The sequence below is a fragment of the Pleurodeles waltl genome, chromosome 3_1 (assembly GCF_031143425.1).
Source record: "Pleurodeles waltl isolate 20211129_DDA chromosome 3_1, aPleWal1.hap1.20221129, whole genome shotgun sequence".
NCBI lineage: Eukaryota > Metazoa > Chordata > Amphibia > Caudata > Salamandridae > Pleurodeles > Pleurodeles waltl.
This window is the reverse complement of record NC_090440.1, coordinates 89480275-89507841: the sequence shown is the minus strand read 5'-3', so window position 1 is coordinate 89507841 and position 27567 is coordinate 89480275. Positions and strand designations below refer to the sequence as shown.

At 45.1% G+C, this 27567-nt stretch overlaps 1 protein-coding gene across 1 annotated transcript; it reads right to left on the bottom strand.

Moving 5' to 3' along the window:
* Window positions 1-285: 285 nt before the first annotated feature.
* Window positions 286-22360, bottom strand: FGF4 (fibroblast growth factor 4). Its single transcript, XM_069221902.1, has 3 exons — window positions 21761-22360; window positions 10450-10553; window positions 286-2963 (listed from the first exon to the last, which is right to left on the bottom strand). The coding sequence occupies exons 1-3, from the start codon at window positions 22056-22058 to the stop codon at window positions 2787-2789; spliced, it is 579 nt and encodes a 192-aa protein (XP_069078003.1). The 5' UTR covers window positions 22059-22360; the 3' UTR covers window positions 286-2786.
* Window positions 22361-27567: the final 5207 nt, after the last annotated feature.

The following is a 27567-nucleotide window of genomic DNA, read 5'->3' as shown; positions in this document are numbered from 1 at the left end:
TGTGAAATAGCTGCCATGGAAAGTCCCACTGTCAGTGACCACCAGATAAAGGAACAGAAACCATCTTGTGTGGACTTAGCAATCTCCAAGCAGAAAGGTTTCGTTTTTGAGATGTGATTAATAATTTTAGGAGGACAAGTTGTACTAGGTTGTCCCCGAGAGAGCCTAATGGTGATACACACAATAAATTCAATACTCACACGCTCTAATGAAATTCAGTCCACAGGTTCGTAAAAAGGTAACATTTAATAAGCATTTAAATGTGCACAGCACATACACCACAATATTAAATAGCTCCTGTATAAAACTACAGATTTGGAAAAGGTATTCCTGGGTTACAGCAGTTAGTAATATTTCACATTTTTTAACTCCTGTACGAGTAGCACAGTTTTGACCCATTATTCATTAAGTTTTCCGAGTATTGGATTTCACTTTAAAATTGTCTCTTTTCACCCCTTTCATATTGCTGTGAGGTAAAAAAATATATCTGCAGTTTCAGTGTCACGAGTAAACCGTTTTAAAGTTAACTCACAAGAAAACAGCTCATCTGTTTTTAGCATCAACCAGCAGTCAATGTCACCAGTGTGCGTGTAAAAAGTACACCAGAGGGTACACATAAGGAAAGCTGGAAGCTCTTGGAGCTAATCACAGGGCAATAAGTGGGGTATTTGCAAGGTTTCACTCCCTTAATAAAATAATCGCTGTATTCTACTTACAGTCTCCCACCCCCCACTTTCTGATCTCATGGAAATTTGAAAAGCTGCATTGCCCTTAGAAGGCCAATGGAAGTAGGCTTAATGAAGGCCTGTGACTGCTAAGAGAGATAGTTTTGAAGGAATGTAAGAATAAATGTCTAATTGAGACTTCACTTTGCGGTCTTCCTATACTTCTGGATGCACATCCTCAAAAATAATTAGGAGAAAATCTTCACTAACTGGTGTTCATCAATTTAGGGGATTTTTCACCCTACATGATTTAAGGTTATAACACTCTTTACGTTTTATAAAGTTTTCCGATTTTTTTCATATCTTTTGAAGTGTAAAAGGATGTGTTTTGCAGTCAGCTTTAGAGGCAAGAGTTCAACTCGAGAAATATATAGAGAAAAATATAGGGTTACTTCAGGTCCATATAGCACAGTCCAGCAGCTGTCTGCACATATTTGCACCATGAATATCGCTGCTAAAAGTGCATCACTGGGTAAAGATAGCTCGAACGTGACGAGGCTCAAATAGGAAGCCCTTGCCTGCACGCGCTTGGACTCACTTGCAGAAATATTTATCCGGGATGCAAAAAGTTGCATCAAGACTTAAAGATATTTATTGGAACCTGCTTCATGGATAAGTCAGGAAGAAATTATGTTATAAAGGTGGTTGGGAATTAGGTTGAACAAAGAGCAGCATTACAAACTGTAGACAGTGTTTGATGCTTTTGTGGGGAAGGCGTGTCATAATTTATTTCAGTTTCAATATACATCTTACGCCCTCACGATTTGGGTGAAATAGTGTCATTTCAGAAACAAGTTAAATAATCTATGAGGAACATTCCCATTTTGTTTATTCTCTGACTTCTAGCCCTGAGCAGCCTGTTACCCTATTCACAATGTTATGTTGAAGGCAGCTAAGGAATGGAGAGAGGGGCTGGTTTCGCCAGGATCACACATTTAGGTCAAGAAAGAAGCTTGTAAAATAAACTCAGGTTTCATCATTCCACGCCTGACAACTGAACCACTACACTGTTGCTCATTTTGCACATTCTGTCCACTTACAAGAAATGAGAGATGTTGAGCTATTGAAATGGTGCTCCAAAACCCACATGCACAATTTTAATGTTTTGTTCTGACCCTGGTTTTGACGGTGTTGCCTTTTTTTTATTGAGCCTTTGCTGAATTATTAAATTCCCTCCCAGCTTAATTTAGAGCACCAAGATCTCAGGCTCGCCTGTTGGTTCTCATAATCATCTTGCTTTAAAGAAACATTCTGGAGCAGTTGGGTGAGGAATTGGGGAACCTCCTGCAACCCTTAAGGGAGACTGGATGGCTCTAACAAAGATTGACGGCGAGAGGGGTCGGGGGTCAGCAGCGACACATCTAAAAACAGATTGGTTGGGTGGCACTCCAAGACAGTGCTTGCGCAGGAGGTAAGCCAACACCACTTCAATGAGGAGTACCGCTGTCCCATGGAGGTTCCATGGAGTGTAGACATTGTAGGTTCCGACAAGCCGCCATCAGACGCTGTCAGCTGACTGGGGTATGTTTCACTTGACATCTAAAATGTAAAGTTACCAAGTGACGAATACCTTGCGCTAGCCTCGCAGGCTGTAGATGTTGACTTGCATACTGTTGTAGGCCCACGCCTTATTGGGAAAGAATGTTTGTGATGTTATCTCTCTGCAATTTCTAATACTTATCCGGATAAAAGCTCATTATGGTGTCCACAAACTATTTCTAAACTTCTGCTCTTATCCATTCACAAATTCTGTACAACATGTGCAACGTTTTGTGTCTCTTGTCCTGGTATAGTAGCACATCTGTGATAGTCTAAGACCTTAAAAAAACACAGTATCGAAGTCGACGGTGCATGCCACCAAACCGAACAAAGTCCATTGTGTTGTCTTTTCAAGGTAAAAAAATATCTAACCCATAAATAAATTTGGTATCTTCCATCGTCTCTATATACAAATTGTAATAATTTACTTAAATATTTTACACCTGTTCGCTCCAAAACCAAAGTCTCCAGGAAAAAAAAGTGCACAGTGTTTCCAAGTTCCCTCCACCGAGGCCTGAAATGTCAGATGCGAGGGAGAAAGTGTGTCAGGGTCATGGTGGGAGACACTCTGTTCCCTCGCTTTGTTCTTCCATTCTTGCTCAGGGCGACGTACATCCCCGGGTACCTCCAAGACTCGTAGGCATTGTAGTTGTTCGCCAGGAGCGTCTCTTTGAACTTGCATTCTTCATTGTAATGCTTCTAGAATACACAAGGAAAGTTTTTTTAGCGTCTTTGTGTGAAAAAACTAAACAGTTTCTGGCGAAAAAGGGATAAAAAACGCTGACAGTGCACTACAGTCTAAATGAGGTAATAATAATTCTGTAGTAGGAATGTCTTAATATTACACAGCTCAACAGCAGTACCCTTGTTTATCACGCCTGGATGATAAGTGCCAAAAGCAGCCCTGCTGGGATTCTAACCTACATTTCTACAGCATGTGCACAAGCACAATGAGCTAAGTTACCGGTATTCCTTAATTAAATTATCTCTCCTCCCTTCTTTCTCATCTCTTCTCTTTCTCTTGGTCTCTTTCTTTCCCTCTCTAAAGGCACAATAGGATAGTAGTGCAATCCCCTGAAATGTGATGCACAGATGAAATAGAAAAACTTTAATTTCGATTGTCTATCACCGGTTGAATGATCAATCAATTGCTATAGCGCACATAGTGAACTGTCTCTAGGAGCTGTGCGCATTGAGGGGCATATCTATACTCTGTTTCTGCCGGATTTGCGTAGTTTTATTTACACTAATCCGGCGCAAACATATTTATATATATTATATTTATATTATTTTATTTATATTTTGGCGCTAGACATGTCTAGCACCAAAATAATGGAGTTAAAGTCATTTTTGCCTGTGGAAAACTACCTTTTGTCATTAAGATGCAAGGTGGCGTTCCCGGACAAAAAATGATTCTAACGCCTGAGTGCCTTATTTATCCTCCAGAGCAAAAATCACAACTGGGGGTGGGGGGGTTGGGAGGGGTTCAAAAATGGTGCAATGCTTGCTTTGCACCATTTTTTAAAGCGTGGGTCAGGGAAGGCGTTATGGGACCTGAGGGCCTATTTCCATGGACGAACACCATGGAATAAGCCCACAGGTGCCCTCCCCATCCCCAGGGACACCCCACCCACACCAGAGGGACAGCGGAGGATGGGGGACCCCATCCCAGGTAAGTATAGGTAAGTACAGATAAGTATATATATATTTTTTTTAAGTGCCACTTGGGGGCCTGAAATAGGCCCCCATACATGGCACTGGGTGCAATGGCCATGCCCAGGGGACCCTGGTCCCCCAAGCTGGCCATTGGGGTAGTGGGCATGACCCCTGTCTTTTCTAAGACAGGAGTCATGTGGTATGGATGGTTTTGCATCAGAAAATGACGCTAGGCAGGTTAGAGCCATTTTTGTTTTACTCTAACCTGCCTAACGTCATTTTTGGGTGCAAAACCCCCTTCTTCCATACTGTCAGCCCCACCCGGCTAACGTATTTTTTTTTAAGCTAGTCTACCCTTTGCACCGGCTTGCACCATTCCATAAATATAGTGCCCGGCTGATGCACAGAAATGGTGCAAGCCGGAGCTACATTTTTTTGAGTAAAACTGCGTTGGTGCAGTTTTGCACCAAAACGTATATATCAGGGCCTGAGTTTTTTGATTTAGAGTTCTTCAAAGTGTGCGCAGGAGAACTAAGATCCTCTTCTCACACCAGAGCAAATGACATTGTGTTGAAATTATTTTATTATGTTCAATCATTCCATCAAGTCCCAAGCATTGCTGGACACAGGTAGAAAAGGTTCTCATAAACTGTGTCCACATAACACGTGACTGAAATCAGATTTTATATAAAAAATTCAAAGAAGTAGAGCACACTCCCCATACAACGTGAAAGTAATAAGAAAGGGAAAAAGTCTGTATATCAACCAAAATATGGGGCAAGTGTTTAGCAAGGCACTGTTTCATGATATTCTCCTATTCAATTTTCTATCTGCTCCTTCCATCTCATGCCCCTCACTTCTGTTTTCTGCTCTGTCTCAGAGCTTAGAAGTGGAATAGGTATGGCTTCCTAGGCACTACAGAAGCAACTCACAGGACATAATTTCACTGTTTCTTTCCATCCTCTACTTTCTCCTATTCCCCAGTCTTCCTGCTCATGTTCTATTCACAATAACACCTTGGAGAGACCTTAAGGTGATAGAGATATGAAGTGTTCAGCTGACAGGACCTGTGAAAGGAAGCCACAGACCGGTCTGGGGACAGAAAGTAAAAGGGGATGACCTGAATGTGCGTGCCTACTATATGCCTACTATATGAGCCTATGTATAAGATGATTTGAGGTCATAGGTCAGAATATGGTGATCAGTCTTCAAATTCCATCTGCCACATGACTGACTCAACAGTTGACGTCAAGACGCAATGGGGTGGTAGCCTGAGCAATGCTTGAATGCAGCACAATTTGGTCAGATTTAATAGTCAGAGACATTATAAGAAACCAATACCCCCATATTTATTGATGAGTATTGTATGATATGGCCTGTCATATATTATTGTCTCGTTTGGTATGGCCTCTCATTGTATAGTATGGTATCGCATGTTATAGTACAGTGTGGTATGTTATCGCCTGTTATTGTATAGTATGGTATGGCCTATTGTTGTGTGATATGGTATGTTTTTGTCTGTGATTGTATAGTATTGTATGTTATGCTATGTTATGGTCTGTCATTGTATAGTATAGTATAGTATGGTATGGTGTGGCCTGTCATTGTCTAGTATGGTATAGTATGGTCTGTTATTGTATGGTATGGTGTGGTATGATATGATATGGTATGGTGTGGTGTGGTATGTTATGATATTGTACAGGCTCTTTTTATAGTATGGTGTGGTATGTTATGATATGGTACAGGCTCTTTTTGTAGTATGTTATGGTAAGGCCTGTCATTGTCTAGTGTGGCAAGGTATGGTATGGCCTGTCATTGTCTAATCTAGTATGGTATGGTATGGTGTGGTGTGGTATGTTATGATATGGTACAGGCTCTTTTTGTAGTATGGTATGTTATGGTATGGTAAGGCGTGTCATTGTCTAGTATGGCAAGGTATGGTATGGCCTGTCATTGTCTAATCTAGTATGGTATGGTCTGTTATGGTATGGTGTGGTATGGTGTGGTATGTTATGATATGGTACAGGCTCTTTTTATAGTATGGTATGGTGTGTTTGTTGTGATATGGTACAGGCTCTTTTTGTAGTATGGTATGGTATGGTATGGTATGGTAAGGCCTGTCATTGTCTAATATGGCAAGGTATGGTATGGCCTGTCATTGTCTAATCTAGTATGGTATGGTCTGTTATGGTATGGTATGGTATGGTATGGTGTGGTATGTCATGATATGGTACAGGCTCTTTTTGTAGTATGGTATGGTATGGTAAGGCCTGTCATTGTCTAGTATGGCAAGGTATGATATGGCCTGTCATTGTCTAGTCTAGTATGGTATGGCCTGTCATTGTATAGTATGTTTTACCATTGTAAGGTAGGGTATGGCACAAACTGATTTCTGTGGCTAATGTGCTGGAGCCAAGAAAAGGCACAGCTGATAAACACATGCAGTCGCACAAACCGTTTGAATCCAAAGGTAAAATTGCACGTCAAAAAGAAAGAATATGCTTTTAAACATTAACAAAGTCTGTTGCTTCAGTGCCGCTCTGGAGGATATAAAAGTAACGTTGCAGTAATGATTACATTTGGAAAATGAACAAAGTGTATTTACATGTTGAAAAAAAGAAAATGCTTTTAAAAACGGAATAAGTCCATTTGTATATTCTTACCCTGAAAGTTCTAAAAGCAATGTTGTAGTAAATATTACATTTGAAAATTTAAAGTGCCTCGGTCCGAGCACCAGCAGCGGAAGGACACTAATAAAGACATTAGTCAGTACGTAGTCTATGCTCCATCAAAGAGACAAACACACGAAGAGTGAAGGTGAACCCAACACACTCTGACCAATGAGAAGCAAGGAAATGAGAGTGAAGATGAAGCCAACCAATTGTAAGTAGCGGGTGGGCTGTAACCCCCTTTTCAGTTTAAGTTAGTAAAAGATTTTGCAAGTGACAGCTTGTGCCCTGTCCCAGGTGAGACCTAAAAATATCGTTATACACCTTGGGCCTTTACAACCCACTTCCTCTTCTTGGGCTTTCTTAGACTGTGTGTATGTATGAATCCAGCAAAGCAGAGCATTCTAGGACCAAGGATGCATCCCTTGGTAAAATGTGAGGGTGGCGGGGTGTTTGGGAGACACAAAAAGCATATTTCTATGTCTCTTTAATCTATGAACAATTTTAGCCGATTCATCATGGCATCCCCTTTTTTTAAACTACCTTACCATCACTACTCCATTGGCTGCATAACAAATGACCCCTAGAGAAAACTACAAATAAAACTGGTGCACAACATTGTTGTTGAAATAATGCCACAAACTCAGTCTCTGCTAGGATTTGGGGTCAGATATTGTCATTTAATGCATGTATTTTAGCAAATAACCTTATCACCTCAGAAAGCAATGACCAATCAAATTCTTCATGGTGCCCAACCAATCACATTACAAAGCACAACAACTTAACAATGGCATTCACAAAACAAATGCACCTTAAATTGATGCATATCAGTTGCATTCAGGCACAGACATGTTTGTATAAATATATATGTGTATATGAGTTAAGGCTGAACGTGACACAACAGCCAACTACATAGTGTAAGATCACAATGCAAAATAGTCCAAAGACACACTCAGCCATCAGTCTCCACCAAGAAAAGAACACGTAATGGGACATGTGGAGACTGAAGACAAGCTGTCACAAGCATATGGGCTTCAATGTAGTCTAGGCAATTTCTTTCTTCAAGTTGCATCACAGCAAGTCTTAGCAAACATCCCAGTTAACTGCTGCTTATGATATGCCCCACTGAAGTCCTTGTAAAAAGCAGGCAGCTGGGAGCTGCTGTGGATACTAGAGAAGCCCTTTTTCAGATAAAAGGCAGCAAATTGACTACTTTACTGCAAATAGAAGAGGCATAGACATAACCATGAAATTGAAGCAAAAACAGCGGGAGGGAGTAAGGAATTATGGCGGGAGTGTGTGTAGGTTTGCTATGGAATGAGCAGCTCAGTATCAAAACTTCTCAGGGAGATTTCTATATATTAAATTATTTGTTATCTGTAAACTCTCTCTATGGCACGCTGTTTTCTAGGGGATAACAGAATGCCCTGCCAAACTCATATTTATTAGGTAGGTCATAATTTTCAACCTTCTTTGATTGGCTACAATCACAAAGATGGCGAACTACAAGAGACAGCCAACCACCATTCCTATAACAGAAAACTTTTTTTTTAGCAGCCTCAGTTTGTTAAAGGAACTGAGGCTCTTTTTAAAAATAAAAGAATAAAAAATAAAAGTTTTCAGTTTGGAGGCACTTCATTGAGAGCAAGCAGTGGTCCCATGGACCATTATCTACACCCCAGAAACTGCAACCCTGATTCCCAAAGGAAAAATTAATCTAAATGGGCCCCCTCTCCTTCACAAATCAGTTGCCACCCCATCTTGTGAGTCACTAACTGTTCAACGATTTGCAACCTATATTACAGTCACAAACCATTGATACATAGGTTACCGAACAGCAAAATGCAGTTATAAATACGTTAAGGGTCTCTGCAACAACAAACCCTATATTTGACCTAATCAAAGTGTTTGCACCAACACAAACTGTACATCTGGCCCCTAGTAGCAGGGCACTACTTAGGGTATCAGAATGAGAAATATAACGTTTAAAAAATTCCCTTCGCAGCTAGACAACCTTTGGGCACAGCTGAGATGATGGATTGCTGTCTCACATCATTATGAGTGGCCTGTTATTTTGGGAAGTGATGGACACCAGGTAAATATGAATATCAAAGTATGAGTTATTTTCTGGTAAAGGATTACCTCCTCAAACCTCGGAATGGCGGAAATGCTGGATATTACCCGATTTCGATCTGTGAAGCTCAGAATATTGTGTTTTCTCCCCACTCAAAAATGAGCAACAGGTGTTTGTGAGGGGAAAACATGTAAAAAAAAATCTGCACTACTTGTAACCCCAATTCAGGCAGAAACTCATTTTTGCGGACAAATCTGGATAATGTTTTGCACAGAAAGAGGGCCTGTCTACCAGAGAAGGGAGGAAAGTTCTAATTATGCAAGCAGCCAAGGTATACATGTGAACTTAAGGTGTCTCTCTAATATCATTGGAGGAAGAAAGTCAATATGTCTGCTATGTGTACTTCTATTCCCAAGGCTTTATGCATATTGTTTTAAAATCTATTTTAAAAGGTCCCCAACCGAGAGGATTAAAGGCTTTTAACCCTTTCGTGTTGTTTAGTGGGACGTGGTGAAAGGACTTAGTTACTGCCTTTTCCCTGGGATCACTCTTGATCCCAGGCAGAAAAGTGCCATGATGTGGCTTTGCATGTTTTGGCAAACTGAAATTGGACAGTTTTTTTGTCCAATCAAGGTGCTCAAAATAACCTACTGTCCAACTTTACACCAGTGTTCACCCTGCTTTGTTCACCCTCCTCCAAATTCCCTCTTACATGCCTTTTTATTTCAGAAACAGTTCGTTACAGAACAAGGTTCATATACAACCAGCCTGGCAGGTTTTGCTGCTTAAGCAGTTTGGCTACCAAATGTCTGCAACAGCATCAGTAGAAATCTGACACATTGGATGAACTTGACACATGAAAGGTCAGTGCTGCTTTGTAAAATATGCAGTATTTAATGCATGAGAGATAGCAGTGCCTATCTAAACGCCTATCTCTAATTGTCTTATTACATGTGACTTATGATGACTTTAGTCAACTGTAGCCAAGAAATGCTGCTCAATTGTAATAAGTTATTACATTTGAATTCTAATGTCACAATGCCTGCCGCCAGAGTCAGCAACCTTAATGAAAGTAAGGTCTCAGAGCACAATTACATCTGCAGTTTGAACAAGGCAATAGACTCTTCCCATATCTTTCTGTAAAAAGAAAAGGTGATCGAAAGGAGATATTTATGGCAATATGTTTATTTTTCCACACTATGTCATCACTGAAAAACAAAATCTATGCATATTTCTCCAGAATTTACAACCATTACTAACTGCTTTTTGGTGTGCTTAATTTCTCAGAACATGTTCTGTTTTTCTTTATGCTGACTGCAATGGACGTGAAAGACCAAGAAACCAAAGATTAAGTGGTCTGAAGAGTGAGGATATGACCATGTATTATAAGGAATAAAATACCCTCTGCATCTAGGTACAACAGCATGTATGGATAGAGTCCATCTATAGGAGGATTGAATTATGGAAAAATTATGGAAAAAAGGATTTGTGACCATGCTGCCCCCCACCCCACGGACCCACCAGGACACAATATCCCTTCTCCGGCAGGGAATCCAAACTGCGGGGGAGGGGCAGGAGTGAAAGGCGCCATAGCTTTTCTGCACAGTGCGGAGTGCGCATGCCTCATAGATTTAACATGCTTCCAAGCAGAGCAAATTAATCCTTTGAGGCCTGAGGCCGGACTAGGCAGTCTGAAGGTATGTTCACATGTGCAGGCTGTGTTCAGACGCATGCCCTTTGGATGCCCACGCCTCTGCCCTGATCCCCATAATAAAGTGTTACTTACAGATCCGTAGAGTTTGCCTCTGTTGTTCATAGCCAGGAAATGACCGCTCTGGACGCCAAGTACGCTGACCACGCCCCTTTCTACGGGGGAGATTTCTAGCAGACCTAGGGAAATGAAAGCGACTCGGAATTAATACTGATTGAGTAAAGCCCCACATGCCACACTTCGCGTTATTACCTGTTTACATACATCTCTTGCCTGTTTTATGGGACTAATAAGAACAGGTATCACTTCCGTGCCACACAGTGGTACCTGCTCATTTTATCCACCACTGGAGGATGAAAGTAGAGTCGAATCCACTGGGAATCAACCACTGACCTGCAGCGAAAACATGTAAGTCGTCAGCAGGTGCATTTTTCGGCCAAGCTACACTATTCGTTTGCATCTCAAACTATATCTACGGTAGTCACAGCCTACATATCTCTTCTCTGCACCCCATAGTTGAGCTATGATTGTTGATCGTCTTTGAGAATTTAGAGAAATGTTCTAGAGGCGGCATCAGCGACTTCGGGGTATGTTCTGTTTCCTGTCAGTTTCCCCACTTGACCCAACAATGGTGGGATAGTGGGCAAATGGAAGTGTCCTTGTGATTCAGTGTCCATGTCTGTGATAGGTTGAAGAGCTTTATATCAGGATGACTAGACTGGGACAGAAAAAGACCTGGGGGCCAGAACAGAAGTGCCCCCAATAGTGGATTACATAACTCATTGACCCACGCTTGAAAATCTGTGGAGTTTTGAACTTGTAAAGAAAAGCTTTACATGTATCTGTGCTTGCTTCAGGCAATGTTTGTGGTAGCATCAAATGAATTAACAGTAAAAAACCAGCAGACCATGAAACGGGCCCATAAACAGCCAAAAAAACAACCCACACGCTGACTTGTCACGGCAGACCTTTGGGCGCTCAGAATGCCCTGTAGACCAGTCTGCCCTTGAAGATGAACAGAAAAATTACGTGCTATGTATGCACGTTCAGGGCCAGCTTTAGCACTGGTGGTGCCCTGTGCGGCAATCTTTTTTGGCGCCCCCCACCATATCACCTCCTCTTCATACTCCCTCACTGCTGTGTGACAAAAGTGCCCCTCATCTCTCCTTAGCCCCTCTCTCACATACATTTCATTTGTTTGAAAGCGCTGGTAAAGGCTGGCTTTACAGATTAGTAAGGGCGAGAACCCAAATGGACCTTTCGGTTCTGATGCCAGCTGAAGCGGTTCACTCAGTGCTTTGTGGCTGATTTTACTCAGAAACAGATATCTCAGTGTGACTGACAGCACCGTATATACTCGCACTAGCTGCATATTATGACGTCATATGTTTTTATAGAGCTCTTGCCACCCCTGCATTACACCAGACGTTTTAGTGCACCTCTGTGCATTCATTCTACACACACCTGCTGTGCTTTGAATCTGAGGCGAGGGCTGTAGGGTTGGGACATGTGACAGGTCACACACTACATTGCATCGGCCTCACACTGCTGACTCGCCCTACCATGATTCACTGGTGCCTAAAGGCGAACATCACTTGCATAGCGCCGACCACCACCCAGAGAACTTCCCTGACAGCATCCTTCCCATGTCTGCCCTCCAACGTAGAGGACCACAGTATGTCACACACCAATAGATATATGACACGAACAACACAACTCATTTAGGGTGTGTGAAACACGAAAGAAGATCATTCAAATTGTAAATGCAGAATAGTTAATGTTACATAGCATAACGATACCATGTCAATATATGCCACACAATGGAACACCGTATCCTCTTCCAAGTCGTAGTTATATAATATCATACAAGAATACATCCTGATGTATCATAACATAAAATGACAGCATACCAGCCATAAAACATTATTACACAGCGTGTCATACCAGGGAAAGCATGTTATCCCATGCCACCTCCCATCTGTATCCTACCAGGATACCCTCCCGGCTGACAGTGCGCTCTGCAAATCTACATAACATAACCGTATGGTGACATAGTTCTAAAATATCCGATCATAACATAAAGTAGCATATCACAGCATACAATAACAACTTAACAGACAATTGCATAAAAAATAGCGTAAAATATAATTCCATGGCAACATGAAATATTATGACATAATACATAAGTGCAAAGTTGCAATAACGTTAACACGTAACCACGCAAAGATGCATAGAACTAATGCACGGCATATCATGTAACGACAACCATCTCAAACGTGACATGGCATTATTGCATGCTGTACTATCACACCGCGCAATACAATGCAAAGTAACGTAGGCTAACCGTTCCATACATAAGGGTATACCATATCATAACATAACAAAGCATAGCACAAGCGACGACAACCTATAGCACACTGTATGAAACGTTCCGTTTGCTGTGACGATCCCTACAGAGCCCGTCACACCCCTAAGGTTAGTGCACTCAGGGGATGTGACAGCGCCTGTGAGCACCACTTTCAGAAGCTGCCCCTAAATGGCTGCGCCTCCAGATGTGCATCGCGCGCACACTTCATTACACTGTGCATCCGAACTCACACCATGGCCACGTGCATTCCTGGCGCGAGGCCGTGTGTGTTCCATTCTCGCCAGCTCTGGGTCGCCCAGTGCTTAATTGGTAAATAAAAATGCCCCGGTGCCCACAGCTCTCCACTGAAACACGTGGCTGCTGTAATTAAATGTGCGAGCCCAGAATACTGAGGGAGCATAATTCCGAAGCCATCTCGGGCCTCTTTAATTCATTTACAGACAAGCCCTGCCCCTTCAGCTCACCGTTGCAGCTTTCTGCTTTCTCCCTTTGTGACGCTTTTTCGTTTTGCTCTTCCTCCGTCTTTCCCAGGTGTCTTTTGCTCCGAGTAAATGCTTGAGGCAGAAAAATTGGTGCCCGTCCTCATAAGTAAGTGTTGGTGCCCCCACCGGAAACCACCGGCTCAAATTAGGCACTAGGGTCGCCCCTGTCAGGGAGGGTTCACTGGAGTGGGAGTCTGCTGCAGAGATGCACGTGTAGCTTGCAGACCACGGGTTCGCACAGTACTGTCCTATTAAAAGTAAAGCAAATCTGAGGTATGCACTCCTAAAACCTGCATTACTGACCTGTAGCACTTCGAGAGGCCCCAGTACTATCCTGCTAGGAGTATAGTGTATGCCAGTGCTATCCTATTCAAAGTACAGTGCCCCCGATATATGCCTGGTTTGTCCTATTAGAAGTACAGCACACCTGAGACGTAGCAGTACTATCCTGTTGGGGGTATAGCACACCTGTGGCGGGCCAGTACTATCCTGTTGGGGGTATAGCACACCTGTGGCGTGCCAGTACTATCCTGCTGGGAGTATAGCACACCTGTGGCGTGCCAGTACTATCCTGCTGGGAGTATAGCACACCTGTGGCGTGCCAGTACTATCCTGCTGGGAGTATAGCACACCTGTGACGTGCCTGTACTATCCTTCTGGGAGTATAGCACACCTGGCACATGCCAGTACTATCCTGCAGGGGGTATAGCACACATGACACGTGCCAATACTCTCCTGCTGGGAGTATAGCACACCTGGCATATGCCAGTACTATCCTGCTGAGGGTATAGCACACCTGTGACGTGCCAGTACTCTCCTGCTGGGAGTATAGAACTCCTAAAACGTGTCAGTCCTGTACTATTCAAAGTACATCACTTCTGAGACTTGCCAGTACTGTCCTAGTGGAAGAATACCATTCCTGAGACGTGCCAGTCCTATCCTGCTGAGAGCGTGGCAGTAGTATCCTGCTGGAACTATAGCACTCCTGACACACCCAGTACTGTCCTGCCGGGAGTATAGCACACCTGTGATGTGCCAGTACTATCCTTCTGGGAGTATAGCACACCTGACACACCCAGTACTGTCCTGCCGGGAGTATAGCACACCTGTGACGTGCCAGTACTATCCTTCTGGGAGTATAGCACACCTGACACATCCAGTACTGTCCTGCCGGGAGTATAGCACACCTGTGACGTGCCAGTACTATCCTTCTCGGAGTATAGCACACCTGACACATCCAGTACTCTCCTGCTGAGAGTATAGCACACCTGACACATCCAGTACTATCCTTCTGGGAGTATAGCACACCTGACACATCCAGTACTGTCCTGCTGGGAGTATAGCACACCTGACACATCCAGTACTGTCCTGCTGGGAGTATAGCACACCTGACACATCCAGTACTGTCCTGCCGGGAGTATAGCACACCTGTGACGTGCCAGTACTATCCTTCTGGGAGTATAGCACACCTGACACATCCAGTACTGTCCTGCCGGGAGTATAGCACACCTGACACATCCAGTACTGTCCTGCCGGGAGTATAGCACACCTGTGACGTGCCAGTCCTATCCTGCTGGGAGTATAGCACACCTGACACATCCAGTACTGTCCTGCCGGGAGTATAGCACACCTGTGACGTGCCAGTACTACCCTTCTGGGAGTATAGCACACCTGACATATCCAGTACTGTACTGCCGAGAGTATAGCACACCTGTGACGTGCCAGTACTATCCTTCTGGGAGTATAGCACACCTGACACATCCAGTACTGTCCTGCTGGGAGTATAGCACACCTGACACGTGCCAGTCCCATCCTGCTGGGAGCATGCCAGTAGTATCCTGACACATACCAGTACTGTCCTGTACAAAACACGGCAGCCCTGTGACAGTATTGTCCTGGTTAAAGGACTCCTGAGATGTGCTAATGGCGCCCTGTTGAAAATACTCTCCTCTGGTTTCGCCCTAGTTATGGGCTCATCAGCCCGTTACAGTTTGGTTCCAGTGAGGCAGCTTGCAGAGGACCTACTTCTAGGCACACCAGTTCCATTTAGGGTGACAAACTGAAGTATACAACAAAAGGTGATGGCTGGAATGGTAGAACCAATCCCAGCCACTGGCAGGACTCACGGCCGCATCCCAGTCCATCCTTACTTTGCACACCATGGCACCTCAGTTATGACCAGGTGTGTCCTGTGCACACTGTGTCACTGGAACCAAGCTATGCCCAGCTAATGAACCACTAACAAGGGAGAAACCGGTCCTGGGTTGCTTGAATTCTGGTTCTGACATGACTTGGCCTGGCAGTTCAGACTGGACAGTTCCCATGAGAAGCAGGGACAAGACTGATTTGCATATGGCTGGGTCCAAACTGAGGTGACGTGGGCAAAATAATGACGCGTTGGGATGCGCCGGAGTCATTACCAGTGGCTGAGATTAATTCAAGCATTCCATTCATCACTTTTTGTATACTATAGTGTGTCATCACAAGTGGACTGGTATGCCCAGACATGACCCTGTGCCCACTGTCTCACTGGATTAAGCTACACCCATCTGATGAGTTAAGAACAAGGGTGAAGCTGGTTCTGGGTTGCTTGTGTTCCAGTTCAGGGAGGACTTGGCCTAGCTGGACTGAGGTGACATGGTGTGCAAAATAATGGGACTGGGATGCTTCGCAGAGAGAGATTCCTGGGTTGCTCCAGTGCTGTCCTTTTAGAAGTTTAGCACTTTTGGGACATGCCAGTGCTGTTCTATTTGAAGTACCCTAATCCGAGGCATGCCAGTAATGTCATAATCAAAGTACAGCACCACACCTGTCCTTTTCAGATGTACATCACTCCTGAGCTGAGTCAGTACTGTCCTATTCTAAATATCCATTCCTGAGAAGGCCAGTACTATCCTATTAGAAGAATAGCACTTTTGAGACATGCCAGTACTGTCCTAGTCAAAGTATAGCACTAGTGAAACATACCAGTACTTTCCTATTAGAAATATAGGACTGTTAGGAAGATATTGACACTTGTTAGAAAGACTACCACACTTTGAATGGGACAGTACCAGCACTCCTCTGACATACTGCTGCACTCTGAATAGGCAGTACCAGCACTCCTCTGACATTCTGCTGCACTCTGAATAGGCAGTACCAGCACTCCTCTTGACATACTGCTGCACTCTGAATAGGCAGTACCAGCACTCCTCTGACATTCTGCTATACTCTGAGTTAGACAATACTAGCGCTTCTCACTGCTGTACTCCGAATTAGACAATACCAGCACTCCTCTGACAGACTGCTGTACTCCGAGTTAGACAATACTAGCGCTTCTCTGACAGACTGCTACACTCCGAATTAGACAATACCAGCACTCCTCTGACAGACTGCTATACTCCGAGTTAGACAATACTAGCGCTTCTCTGACAGACTGCTATACTCCGAGTTAGACAATACTAGCACCTCTCTGACAGACTGCTGCACTCCGAATGAGACAATACTAGCACTCCTCTGACAGACTGCTGTACTCTAAGTGAGACAGTACCAGCACTCCTCTGACAGACTGCTGTACTCTAAGTGAGACAATACTAGCACTCCTCTGACAGACTGCTGCACTCCGAATGAGACAATACTAGCGCTTCTCTGACAGACTGCTATACTCTAAGTGAGACAATACTATCACTCCTCTGACTGAGACAATACTACCACTCATCTGACAGACTGCTGCACTCCGAATGAGACAATACTAGCGCTTCTCTGACAGACTGCTGCACTCCGAATGAGACAATACTAGCGCTTCTCTGACAGACTGCTGTACTCCGAATGAGACAATACTAGCATTCCTCTGACAGACTGCTGTACTCTAAGTGAGACAATACTAGCACTCCTCTGACAGAGCTATACGCTGAATTGGACAATGCCAACATTTCTCTGACTAGCTGCTGTACTCTGAGACAGTACCATCGATTCTCAGACTGTTTTATTTCGAATGAGACAATATCACCACTTACAAAAGAGACTGTTTAATCTGAAATAGACAGTACCAGCACTTCTCAGACTCCCTAATTCTGAATTAAACAGTATTAGCGCTTCTCAGACAGCTTTATTCCGAATGAGACACCACCACAGCTTCTCAGATAGACGGCTTTATTCCGAATGAGACAGCACCACAGCTTCTCAGACTGCTTTATTCCGAATGAGACAGCACCACAGCTTCTGAGACAGACGGCTTTATTCCGAATGAGACAGCACCTGCGCTTCTCAGACAGACGGCTTTATTCCGAATGAGACAGAACCAGCGCTTCTCAGATAGACGGCTTTATTCCGAATGAGACAGCACCACAGCTTCTCAGACTGCTTTATTCCGAATGAGACACCACCACAGCTTCTCAAATAGACGATTTTATTTCGAATGAGACAGCACCAGCGCTTCTCAGACAGACAGCTTTATTCCGAATGAGACAGCACCAGCGCTTCTCAGATAGACGGCTTTATTCCGAATGAGACAGCACCACAGCTTCTCAGACTGCTTTATTCCGAATGAGACTGCACCACAGCTTCTCTGACAGGCGGCTTTATTCCGAATGAGACAGCACCAGCGCTTCTGACTGCTTTATTCCGAATGAGACAGCACCAGCGCTTCTCTGACTGCTTTATTCCGAATGAGACAGCACCAGCGCTTCTCAGACAGGCGGCTTTATTCCGAATGAGACAGCACCACCGCTTCTCTGACAGACGGCTTTATTCCGAATGAGACACTACCACAGCTTCTCAGACGGCTTTATTCCGAATGAGACAGCACCACTGCTTCCCAGAAAGACTGCTTCATTCCGAATGAGACAGCACCACAGCTTCTCATGCGAGTTCAGACAGATATTTCTGAGGTGTATGCTGTCGCTGAGCTGACGGTCCCGGATTATTTTACAGACGGAGATGCTCAGAGGGGACTCGTACTAGAACTTTTCGACAATAGTACGGCATTCGTGCTGACACCGAGGAGGTTTGTGATTCTGAAGCCTACTCCATAAACATCCACCGACTACTACGGACATGGCAGTGGCGTAACAGAGGTCCCCGCAGTACAGAAGGACCCGTGAGCTCCACCCCCCCCTTAATCCGTTCACCACAGAACACTGTGCACAACGGCAGGTCCCTGACTGAGTCCAGGGAGGACGCTCCACCCCCCCCCCCCCAGGTACTTTGCAAGGGAGTCCCTCAAGTTTCATTACCCCACTGGGACATGGAGGTTGTGCCAGTCGGTTTAAGAAGTCCGCCTGTGCGCCAAGGCGCAGCATCCTAATCAAGCGAAGGATGACGTCAGCCGAGGCGATGGTACTTTTAGTCTAATCATATATACATGACACACACGCCGTGATACACGGATCGGGGCTCAGAGTGGGACCAAAGGAGCAAGGGTGTATGTTTGAAGCATCAGGTGTCACGTATGTGAGCAGTGATATATCCCAGGGGTCCACCTGTGTGCCAGTGCGCAGAATCCTAACCAAGCGGAGGATGACGTCAGCCGAGACGATGCTACTTTTAGTCTAATCATATGTACATGACACACGCGCCATGAAACACGGATCGGGGCTCAGAGTGGGACCAAAGGAGCAAGGGTGTATGTTTGAAGCCTCAGGTGTCACGTATGTGAGCAGTGATATATCCCAGGGGTCCACCTGTGTGCCAGTGCGCAGAACCCTAACCTAGCGAAGGATGACGTCAGCCGAGGGGACGCTACTTTTAGTGTAATTAAAACGCGCCGTGAAACACGGATCGGGGCTCAGTAGGGGGCCCAAAGGAGCAAGGGTGTATGTTTGATGCATCAGGTGTCACGTATGTGAGTAGTGATATATCCCAGGGGTCCACCTGTGTGCCAGTGCGCAGAATCCTAACCAAGCGGAGGATGACGTCAGCCGAGGCGATGCTACTTTTAGTCTAATGATATGTACATGACACACGGGCCGTGAAACGCGGGACGCGGCCTGGAGTGGGAACATAGGGTCAATGATGAATGTTCAAAGCCTCGGGGTTCACGAATGTGACCAGTGATATATCCCAGGATCCACCTGTGTGCCAGGACCCAGCATCTTAACCAAGCGAAGAATGACGTCAGCCTCAGCGAGCCTACTTTTAGTCCAATCATACTTAGACGCGCCGTGAAACACGCAGCGGGGCCCAGAGTGGGACCAAAGGGTCTCGGATGTGTTTTCGAAGCCTCAGGTGTTCAGTTTCTGACGAGTGATAGATGCCGGGGTGATGGGTCGCCCAAGGTCAGCGTGAGTGAAAGGGAAGATGGTCGGAGGCAGAAAACGCTATGGTTACAGATGCTCTTTAAAGGCCAGCTCTGTGCCCGGGGGACATGGAGCGGAGGGCGGACCCCGGGTTAGTCTGGCAATGCCCGGCAGCGCGGCCGAGGGCACAGAGAGGCCTCCATACGGCTCACGACCAGCGGAACCAGGGCTCAAGAGATGGAGCAGAATAGCCTGGGACATTAGACCGAACCCTAGTCTATGACACGAAAAGAGACATCCGTAGTCTCCCTGCTTCCTTGTGAGGCGCGTCGCACCATATATGAATGGATGAAAAGGCTCGTGGAGCATAGCTCACGTGAATGTCCCACTACAACCCTAGAGGCAGCAGTGAGAAGTGCTGTTACTGAAAATGAAAGAATACCTGAATGAAGGGCCCTGTAGATCACCGTTCACAAAAGTGTTTCTTTTCAAGTCTAAGAGCACCGCTGCTACTTTGAATTAATCTTTGAATGAATAGGCATGTAGAAAGCAGCACTACAAACCATCCCATTGCATATATGGAGGCACCAGGACGAGTTTCTGACATTTTGAAAAGATGTATGAATGAATGACTGGGAGAAGAGACTTGTAGAACACAGTCATGATGCTGTGCCATTGGAAATATACGGGACCTAATAAGAATTATTGCTGTTTTTAATGAAGGAATGGATGAGTGAATGAACTGACCTGTACAGCCCAATTCTGCCCGCCGTTCCGGAGCAAGTATAGGGCAGCACTGAGAAGCACTATTATTGAAAACGAATGAATGGATGAATGTTTGAACGAAGGGCCGAACGACTGCCCTGCAAAGTGAAAGTGAAGCAGTATTGCTGAAAATGTTGATATCGTGAATGGATGAACGCGTGACTGAGTGGAAGAATGAACGAATGTGATGATTAACGCGGCGCTGCTCTTTAAACTGATAGATAGCAAGTACGGTCGCGTTGCCGAGACGTTTTCTTCTCTACTGAATGGATGAATGGGTGGCTGAATGACTGGGCGGTCACTGTAGATGTCTGTAACAACCTTGTTAGAGGTACAACAGCATTAGTGAGAAGTGCAGCACTAACCGTGAATGACGGAATGAATGAACGAGTGGCCTCGCACATCCCATCTGTGTCACTGCCAGTAAAGTGCTGGCACTGTGAGTGAGTGAATGAAGAGAATTGTATAACACTATAACACAGCTGAGGAGCCGCTCCTCTGACAGAGTGCCAGGACTGCTGAGAAGCGTAGCTACTGTGAATGAATTAATGAATGAATAGATAGTCGTGTTTAGCGCTGCTCTTTGATCTGTCCCCATGTGAATAGTGCAACCTTCCCGAAAACGATACAAAAGTGAATATTAACCGTAATAATCACCATCACGTTAATATTAGCAAAGATAATGTTGTATTTGCATGTAGTGCTTCATGCCCCACTACTCACGTTTCTAAGCGCTGTATGTAACAAGCACTGCTATTTCTCATTCATTCACTTAACAGAGACTGGCATATCAGAGCTTTGCCACCTGTCCTCTTGAAAGTACAGCAGCCTCCATGTGAGGTGCCGTCCCACACTGTGAGTAGGTTCAAAGACCTGGTGACAGGTTTGTTCATGCCCCAGCCCTAGACAAAATTACTCAACCACCTCTGTATAAAAGTCTAAACGTACACCCCCAGCCCTATACAAAAATACTTACCCTACCCTATACAATAGTATTCACCCAGCCGTATATTAAAATATTCACACAGCCCTATATACAAGTACTCGCCCAGCCCTATGCAAAAGTACTCACCCAGCACTATATTAAATTACTCACACAGCCCAATATAAAAGTACACACCTAGCCCTATATAAAAGTACTCACCCGACCCTATGCACAAGTAATCACTCTGCCCTATATAAAAGTATAAAAATACACACCCACCCCTATATAAAAGTATAAACGTACTGACCCAGCCCCATATAAAAGTATAAAATTACTCACCCAGCCCCATATAAAAGCACTCACCCAGCCCTGTATAAAAGTGCGCAACCAGCCCTATATAAAAGTACTCTCCCCATCCCCGTATAAAAGTACTCACCCAGCCCTATATAAAAGTACTCTCCCCATCCCTGTATAAAAGTACTCACCCAGCCCTATATAAGGTACTCACAAGCTCTTTATAAAAGTACTCTGACAGCCCTCTGTAACAGTACTCAATGACCCTTCCCATCTAAAGCTCGGCCCGGGCTCAGCGTGACCTCCTTCTACAAATGCGATAAGACGAGGTTCTTACTGTATCGGTTTTCGTTGTGCGTCCCAAGGATCCTGCCATCGGGCAGCACCTGAATGTGAAACCCTATGCCCACGTTGCAGTAGAGTCGCCGCAGCCGCTTGATGCCCAGCAGATAGTCACCGTCGCGATAGTTGTCGTGCCTCTCTCCGGGAAGACGGGGCACGGAGCGGGAGAAGAGGGCGCCCCAGCGCCGCTCCAGGGTGCCATTGGGCTGCTGGGACGAGAAGGGCAGGCCTCCTGCCCCACTAGCGACCAGCCCCAGGAGCACGATGGGCAGGAATGCCTGTGGAAGGGTCATCCTGGTGATCGTGGGCACACGTGGTCCGGCCAGAGTTGAAGGATCTAAAAATACCCCACTTGGGGCTCGACTTGTCCTGAGTCCGCAGTAAAAAGAGAAGCCCAGCTCTGCGGTCCAAGGAGAGCCGCACACTGTGCGCCTCTGCACTGAGACTCTTTGCACAGAGAGTGGGCTCGAGGGAGAGGGTGGGAGGGGGTGTCACCTCCAAGAGAGTTTATTCAAACTTGATCTTTGGCTGTCATGAGCTCCCGGGGCCTTGTCTGAGGTGCGGATCTCTAACACCAGCCCTGCCATAGCCAGGACCCCTGCGCACGGACAGATATTTTTACCCTCCTCCGGTACCCAGCGAGCCATTGGCTGCAGCTCTCAAGTCCGGCTAACAAGAGTCAACGTGCCTCCCCTGGGTGCGAAACATCCTGGGAATTCTCGCATAAACCCCATTCCCTGTAACTAGCAGGGAAGGCCAGGTTTAAAGAAATGTGACGTTTTGTAGGGCCCTACCCAGGCTTACGAGTGCTAATGTGAACTTCAAAGTCAGGAGGCCATGGCACGCGCTACAATACTAACTCTCACTTTGGAGAAATCCGTGGAATTTGGCTGTTTTGCCGTAGCCAGGCGACAGAGTTTTCGAAGTGCTTTGTAGCAAAGAAAATCATTAGTTAAAATGCAACTGGTATCTATTCATTTTGGTGCATGCATTGAAGGTTGAGAAATATAAACTCAAAAGTAGGCAGAGCAACGGTTTGCTCTGAGAATAAAAATATAAAATAATCAATCATCACTTTTTAACCGGTTAGATCTTCCTACTATTCTTACAAGAACAGTTTGCGAAGGTAAGAGCATAAAACACGCGTGTTTTTCACATTACACCTTTTAATTGTTATACACAAAGAGTAGAATAACTTTTTATAAACATAGTGCTTCACCTGACCCATAATTATTCCTATTACAATTTCAATTACAATTTCAACAATTGGTTTTAATTTTTGTCGAAGTGCTGCATCTCCACCACAGATGAAAATTCACAAACCCAGGTTTAGCACGCTCTCAGTTCTTGTGTTTTCTGTAACCCCAACATCAATTCACCATCTTGTTTCAAAACCAAACATCTGTGCAGTATTCCTGCCAATTTTTGGTGATACTAAATGCACCTGGCATGGTGGATCCTGTTTCCGTGGTGTATCGGTTGACTTACAATTGTTGCTAGCCAAGGGCCCAGTGGATTTTTGTGCGGGGTGCTATGTTTGTGAGTCAGGGGGCACGCAGTCTTCTATCACGAGACTCAGGACCCCCTGCTGCCACAGTAAAGGGTCCACGGAAAGGCAGGACTGCCCCAAAGCAAATCGATAGCACCTAGGTGCGAAAGTCACTCGCCTCTGCTAAATTGCAGCGAATTTAGCTGTTGCCCCCTCTCGGTATTTTATGTCGGCCCGATTTCGAGGGGTGCAGGAGGGATGCCCCCATTGTCCTGGCAGACTGGAAGGTGCCGTTTACCCATCGCTGCTGACTTGAAAGGACCCCCAGTCATATTTAATTGTCTGGGCCCCTAATGAATGGAGGGGTAACTGTGGAAAAGCAATTACCTGTCTTTTGTGCGTGTCAGACATTAGGGTGTGAATTGGACGTGCTGTAAAATGTTGTTAGCTCTCAGCTCTAAAAGATGCAAAACAGAAGCCTTTTCTCATGCGTGTGGGCTTACCGGGGCTCCCCCCTGCATTGATAGACTCATGCAGTGAAGCATACACTTGTGCAGCCGAGTTCCTTTTAAAGACCTTTTAATACTAGTTCAAATCAAGTGAAACTTTATCAAGTATGTGAAGTGGCAACAGCGTTCACATGACCCAGGGCGCACACAAGGGCGTAAATAACACCGCTCAAAACACAGCTAAGGACTTGCTATGTTTAACAAATTACACTGCTCCGTTCCTACGTCACGGTACACTCACTAGAGAACAAGCATTGGCAAAACCAATAGGCCGGGCATGCTGGCACAATGGGTCATTAAAATATTGCGAGCATGTGCCATATGTCTGTAATAAAAATGTAGCATTTAAAAGAAACATTACTCAAGTAGATTTTTTTCAAGTTATGTTTCAGCCCTTTTAGTTGTGCCTTGCATTTTACTATTATTATTTTGTCAATGTATGAAGAAGAAACCATCACCCAATCAAGTGCTCAAATTGCAGGCACCTACATTGTCACAATGTCACTTAAACACTTTGAGAGCAACTTTGAAAAGGAGGCAGAAAGCAATCGACTTGTAACAAGGCAGCCAGAGTGCAAGGACACAAAATAGCAATTTTTAAAGATAATGTACGAAATATAATTAAAAAGCATACTTTGAAAGAGCTTTGTCCCGGCCGCGGAAAGAACTACTTTTGTGCAGATGTGAATAATGTACAGTCTTTGTGCAGTCACTCAAAGTGTGGGAAGCCAGTAGGTAAAGTTGGCTGACACATTCCACAAGCTGTATGCCATGGTGGATGGATGCAAAATGTGAATGACCAATGGGTGGGGCCTGCTGATCAAAACCCCTTAATGTATGTTAGTGCTCTTCAAACTTTTTAATTTCATGCTCCTCCAAGGGAAAAAAGAGAATAGCACTTAGGCCCCCCCTCCAAATATTTCATAAATATTCGATTACGTTGGCAATGCTTGAATATGTCTAGACATATTTAAATATTACAATTAAGTTCTGATACAGTTTTAAAAATGCAATCAAATGAATGATGTCAAACAAGATAATCTGGTCAGGGAGGCCTTACTAATGTGTAAAAGTATCCACAGTGTGGATATTAGAAGTGAGGGTGGGTAGTTTGAAGAGTATTTGGAGTCCCTTCCCTTTAGATACATACTCCCAGCTTGGAAATAAATGATAGAACGTTATTGATGGCCCATTACAGAGCCTTTACTGTTGCTCTTTTTTTCAGCTTAAAACAAAGCCCAAAAGCAGACTACTGCTTCTTTTGGCAAGAGCTGGCGCCCCCTTGGGATCACTCGAGCTCCCCCTAGGGCAGAGGTCTTCAAACTGGGGGGCGGGCCCCCCTAGGGGGGCCTCAAGTGATCCCAGGGGGGCCCCCAGACTCTGGCCAAAATAAATATTATACAGATAACAGGCCTTTGTTTTAAGCAGAAGCATGTTATATCAGTTTTAAAAAGGTAACAGTACTTAACTGCAATGTTTAAATAGGTTTAGACATATTTAAACATTGCCATGTTTATAAAATAATTGTGAAAAATTCTGAGGGGGGCCCAATGATTTTTATTTTTCAACGGGGGGGGCGTGGCATAAAAAAGTTTGGAGACCTCTGCCCTAGGGGGACCCGCCCCCCAGTTTGAAGACCCCTGATGTATGCATATTATGTAGTATTTCTTGGAAAACAATGTTCTAGTGAAACAGCTTAACCTGTCTCAGAGGTCAAACCTGAATAAGTTTTTTGGAAGACATCGTAGAATGCATTCAACTGATGTTTACTTCCACCTGTGGTGAGGAAGCAGAGCTGGTCCATCTATAGTGGTGAGTTGTACAGTGGAACCACGCACGCGGCATCAACGCATGCCTGAACAATGCGGTCGGAACAATAACAGCGTTGTTTCCACGCATGCCTTTACAACAATTTTTCGTTGTAAAGGCATGCCTAGAAGGCATGTTTGGAAATGGCATGTGTGGTTGTCCCTCCATCCCCCACCCTAAAAACAGAAGTACCCCGACACCCCCACCCTTAAAAACTACCCTGATACCCCCACCCACCCTGAGCCCTAAAACCAATCCCACCCCCAAAAATAAGACAACCCACCCCCTTAAACCAAAATTACCCTGACCACCCCACTCCCGCCCCTGAAAACAGAAGTACCCTGACCCCCCACCCTTAAAAACTACCCGATACCCCCACCCACTCTGAGCCCTAAAACCGACCCCTACCCCCAAAAATAAAACAACCCAACCCCTAAAAACAACATTACCAGATCCCCCACCCCACCTGCCCTGAATACAAAACTACCCCAACCGCCCACCCGCCCTGAATACAAAATTACCCGACCCCCAACCCATAAAAACCTGCCCGCAATAAATACAAAATTATCCCAATCCCACTGCCCCACCCCTAATAACCCACCCCCACCCGCCCTAAATACAAAATTACCCAACCCCCCACCCTGCCCCTAAAAACCTGACCCCCCACCTGCCCTGAATACAAAATTACCCCAACCCCCACCTCTAACACCCCACCCTTCACCAGCCCTAAATACAAAATTACCCCAACCCCCACCCCTAAAAACCCACCCTAAATACAAAATTACCTGACCCCACCCATAAAAACCCACCCCTAAAAACCTGCCCGTCCTAAATACAAAATTACCCCGACCCCTCACCCTCACACCTAATAACCCATCCCCTACCCTAAATACAAAATTACCCCAACCCCTCACCCCTAAAAACCTGACCCCGCACCCACCCATAAAACATAATTACCCCAACCCCCAAGTACAAAATTACCCTGACCCCCCCACCCAATCCCTAAAAACCTGATCCCCCACCTGCCCTAAATACAAATTTACCCCAAACCCCCTAAAAACCCAGGCCCTAAATACAAAATTACCCTGACCCCTCACCCCGACCTTAAAAACAAAAAAACCCCGACCCTCCACCCCTCCCAAAAAACAATAGTACTGAACCCCCACCCTGCCCCTTAAAAAAAATAAAAATAACCTAACCACCCCAACCCCTTCACTCCCCACCCCTAAAAACTACCCCCAACCCTGCCCCAGACCCACTTACCTGACCGCGTCCTGTCCCGATGGATCTTCCTTTTTCTCTGCCTTAACCATACATGTGCGTTGTTCAGCACATGCGTGATTAAGGCAGAGAAAAAAGCCTGCGTTGTTCAGGCAAGCATCGTTCCGCTTGCGTGAGCAATGCAGGCGTGGTTCCAGACGCGTTGTTCCGGATCTTTCCCATAGTGGTGTGGTAAAGGCACCATGCCTCTGGTTCAGAAAAAAATACAGTCATTCATTGGGTGCACTGAGTCCCACACTGGGCTGGATGCTACTGCACCCACTGCACTAAAAATAGCTGTAGCTCTGTGCCCATTTTATGACATGATGACGTTTTCCCTTGCATAAGTAATGGTTCTAACAATAAAGTGTATATCACTCCAGGCCCCAGGGAGAGGACAAGCCAGGGAGAAGAATTGTTTGGCCAGAAGACAGTGTCATGAGTAATAACCCCCAGATTCATAGGTGCGTCTGCCACTTCCCGCTGCAGAAATGGAAATCAGCAGCATATGTCTTTAAGGTATAAAAGACAAATTGAATTAATCCTTCATCAGAAATTCTGAGTACCTGTCAGGTCTACACGAGTGAATCTCACACATTTGGTAGATTGTAAGAGTAAAACCAGTAGGAGACTGCTAGAGTGCACAACAAGCATAAGACCACCAGGTGCACAAATCAAACAAGAATCCACGTACAGATATCTAGCAAATCAAATAACACTACAAAGAAAGGGGAC

Bases quoted from the DNA above. Each gene is read 5' to 3' on its own strand.
- FGF4 (XM_069221902.1), bottom strand. From the start codon at position 22,058: ATGACCCTTCCACAGGCATTCCTGCCCATCGTGCTCCTGGGGCTGGTC. The intron at 10,554-21,760 runs GTAAGAACCTCG...TCATTTCCCTAG, and splicing joins GCACAACGAAAACCGATACA to GTCTGCTAGAAATCTCCCCC. The intron at 2,964-10,449 runs GTAAGTAACACT...TGTGTATTCTAG, and splicing joins GAGGCAAACTCTACGGATCT to AAGCATTACAATGAAGAATG.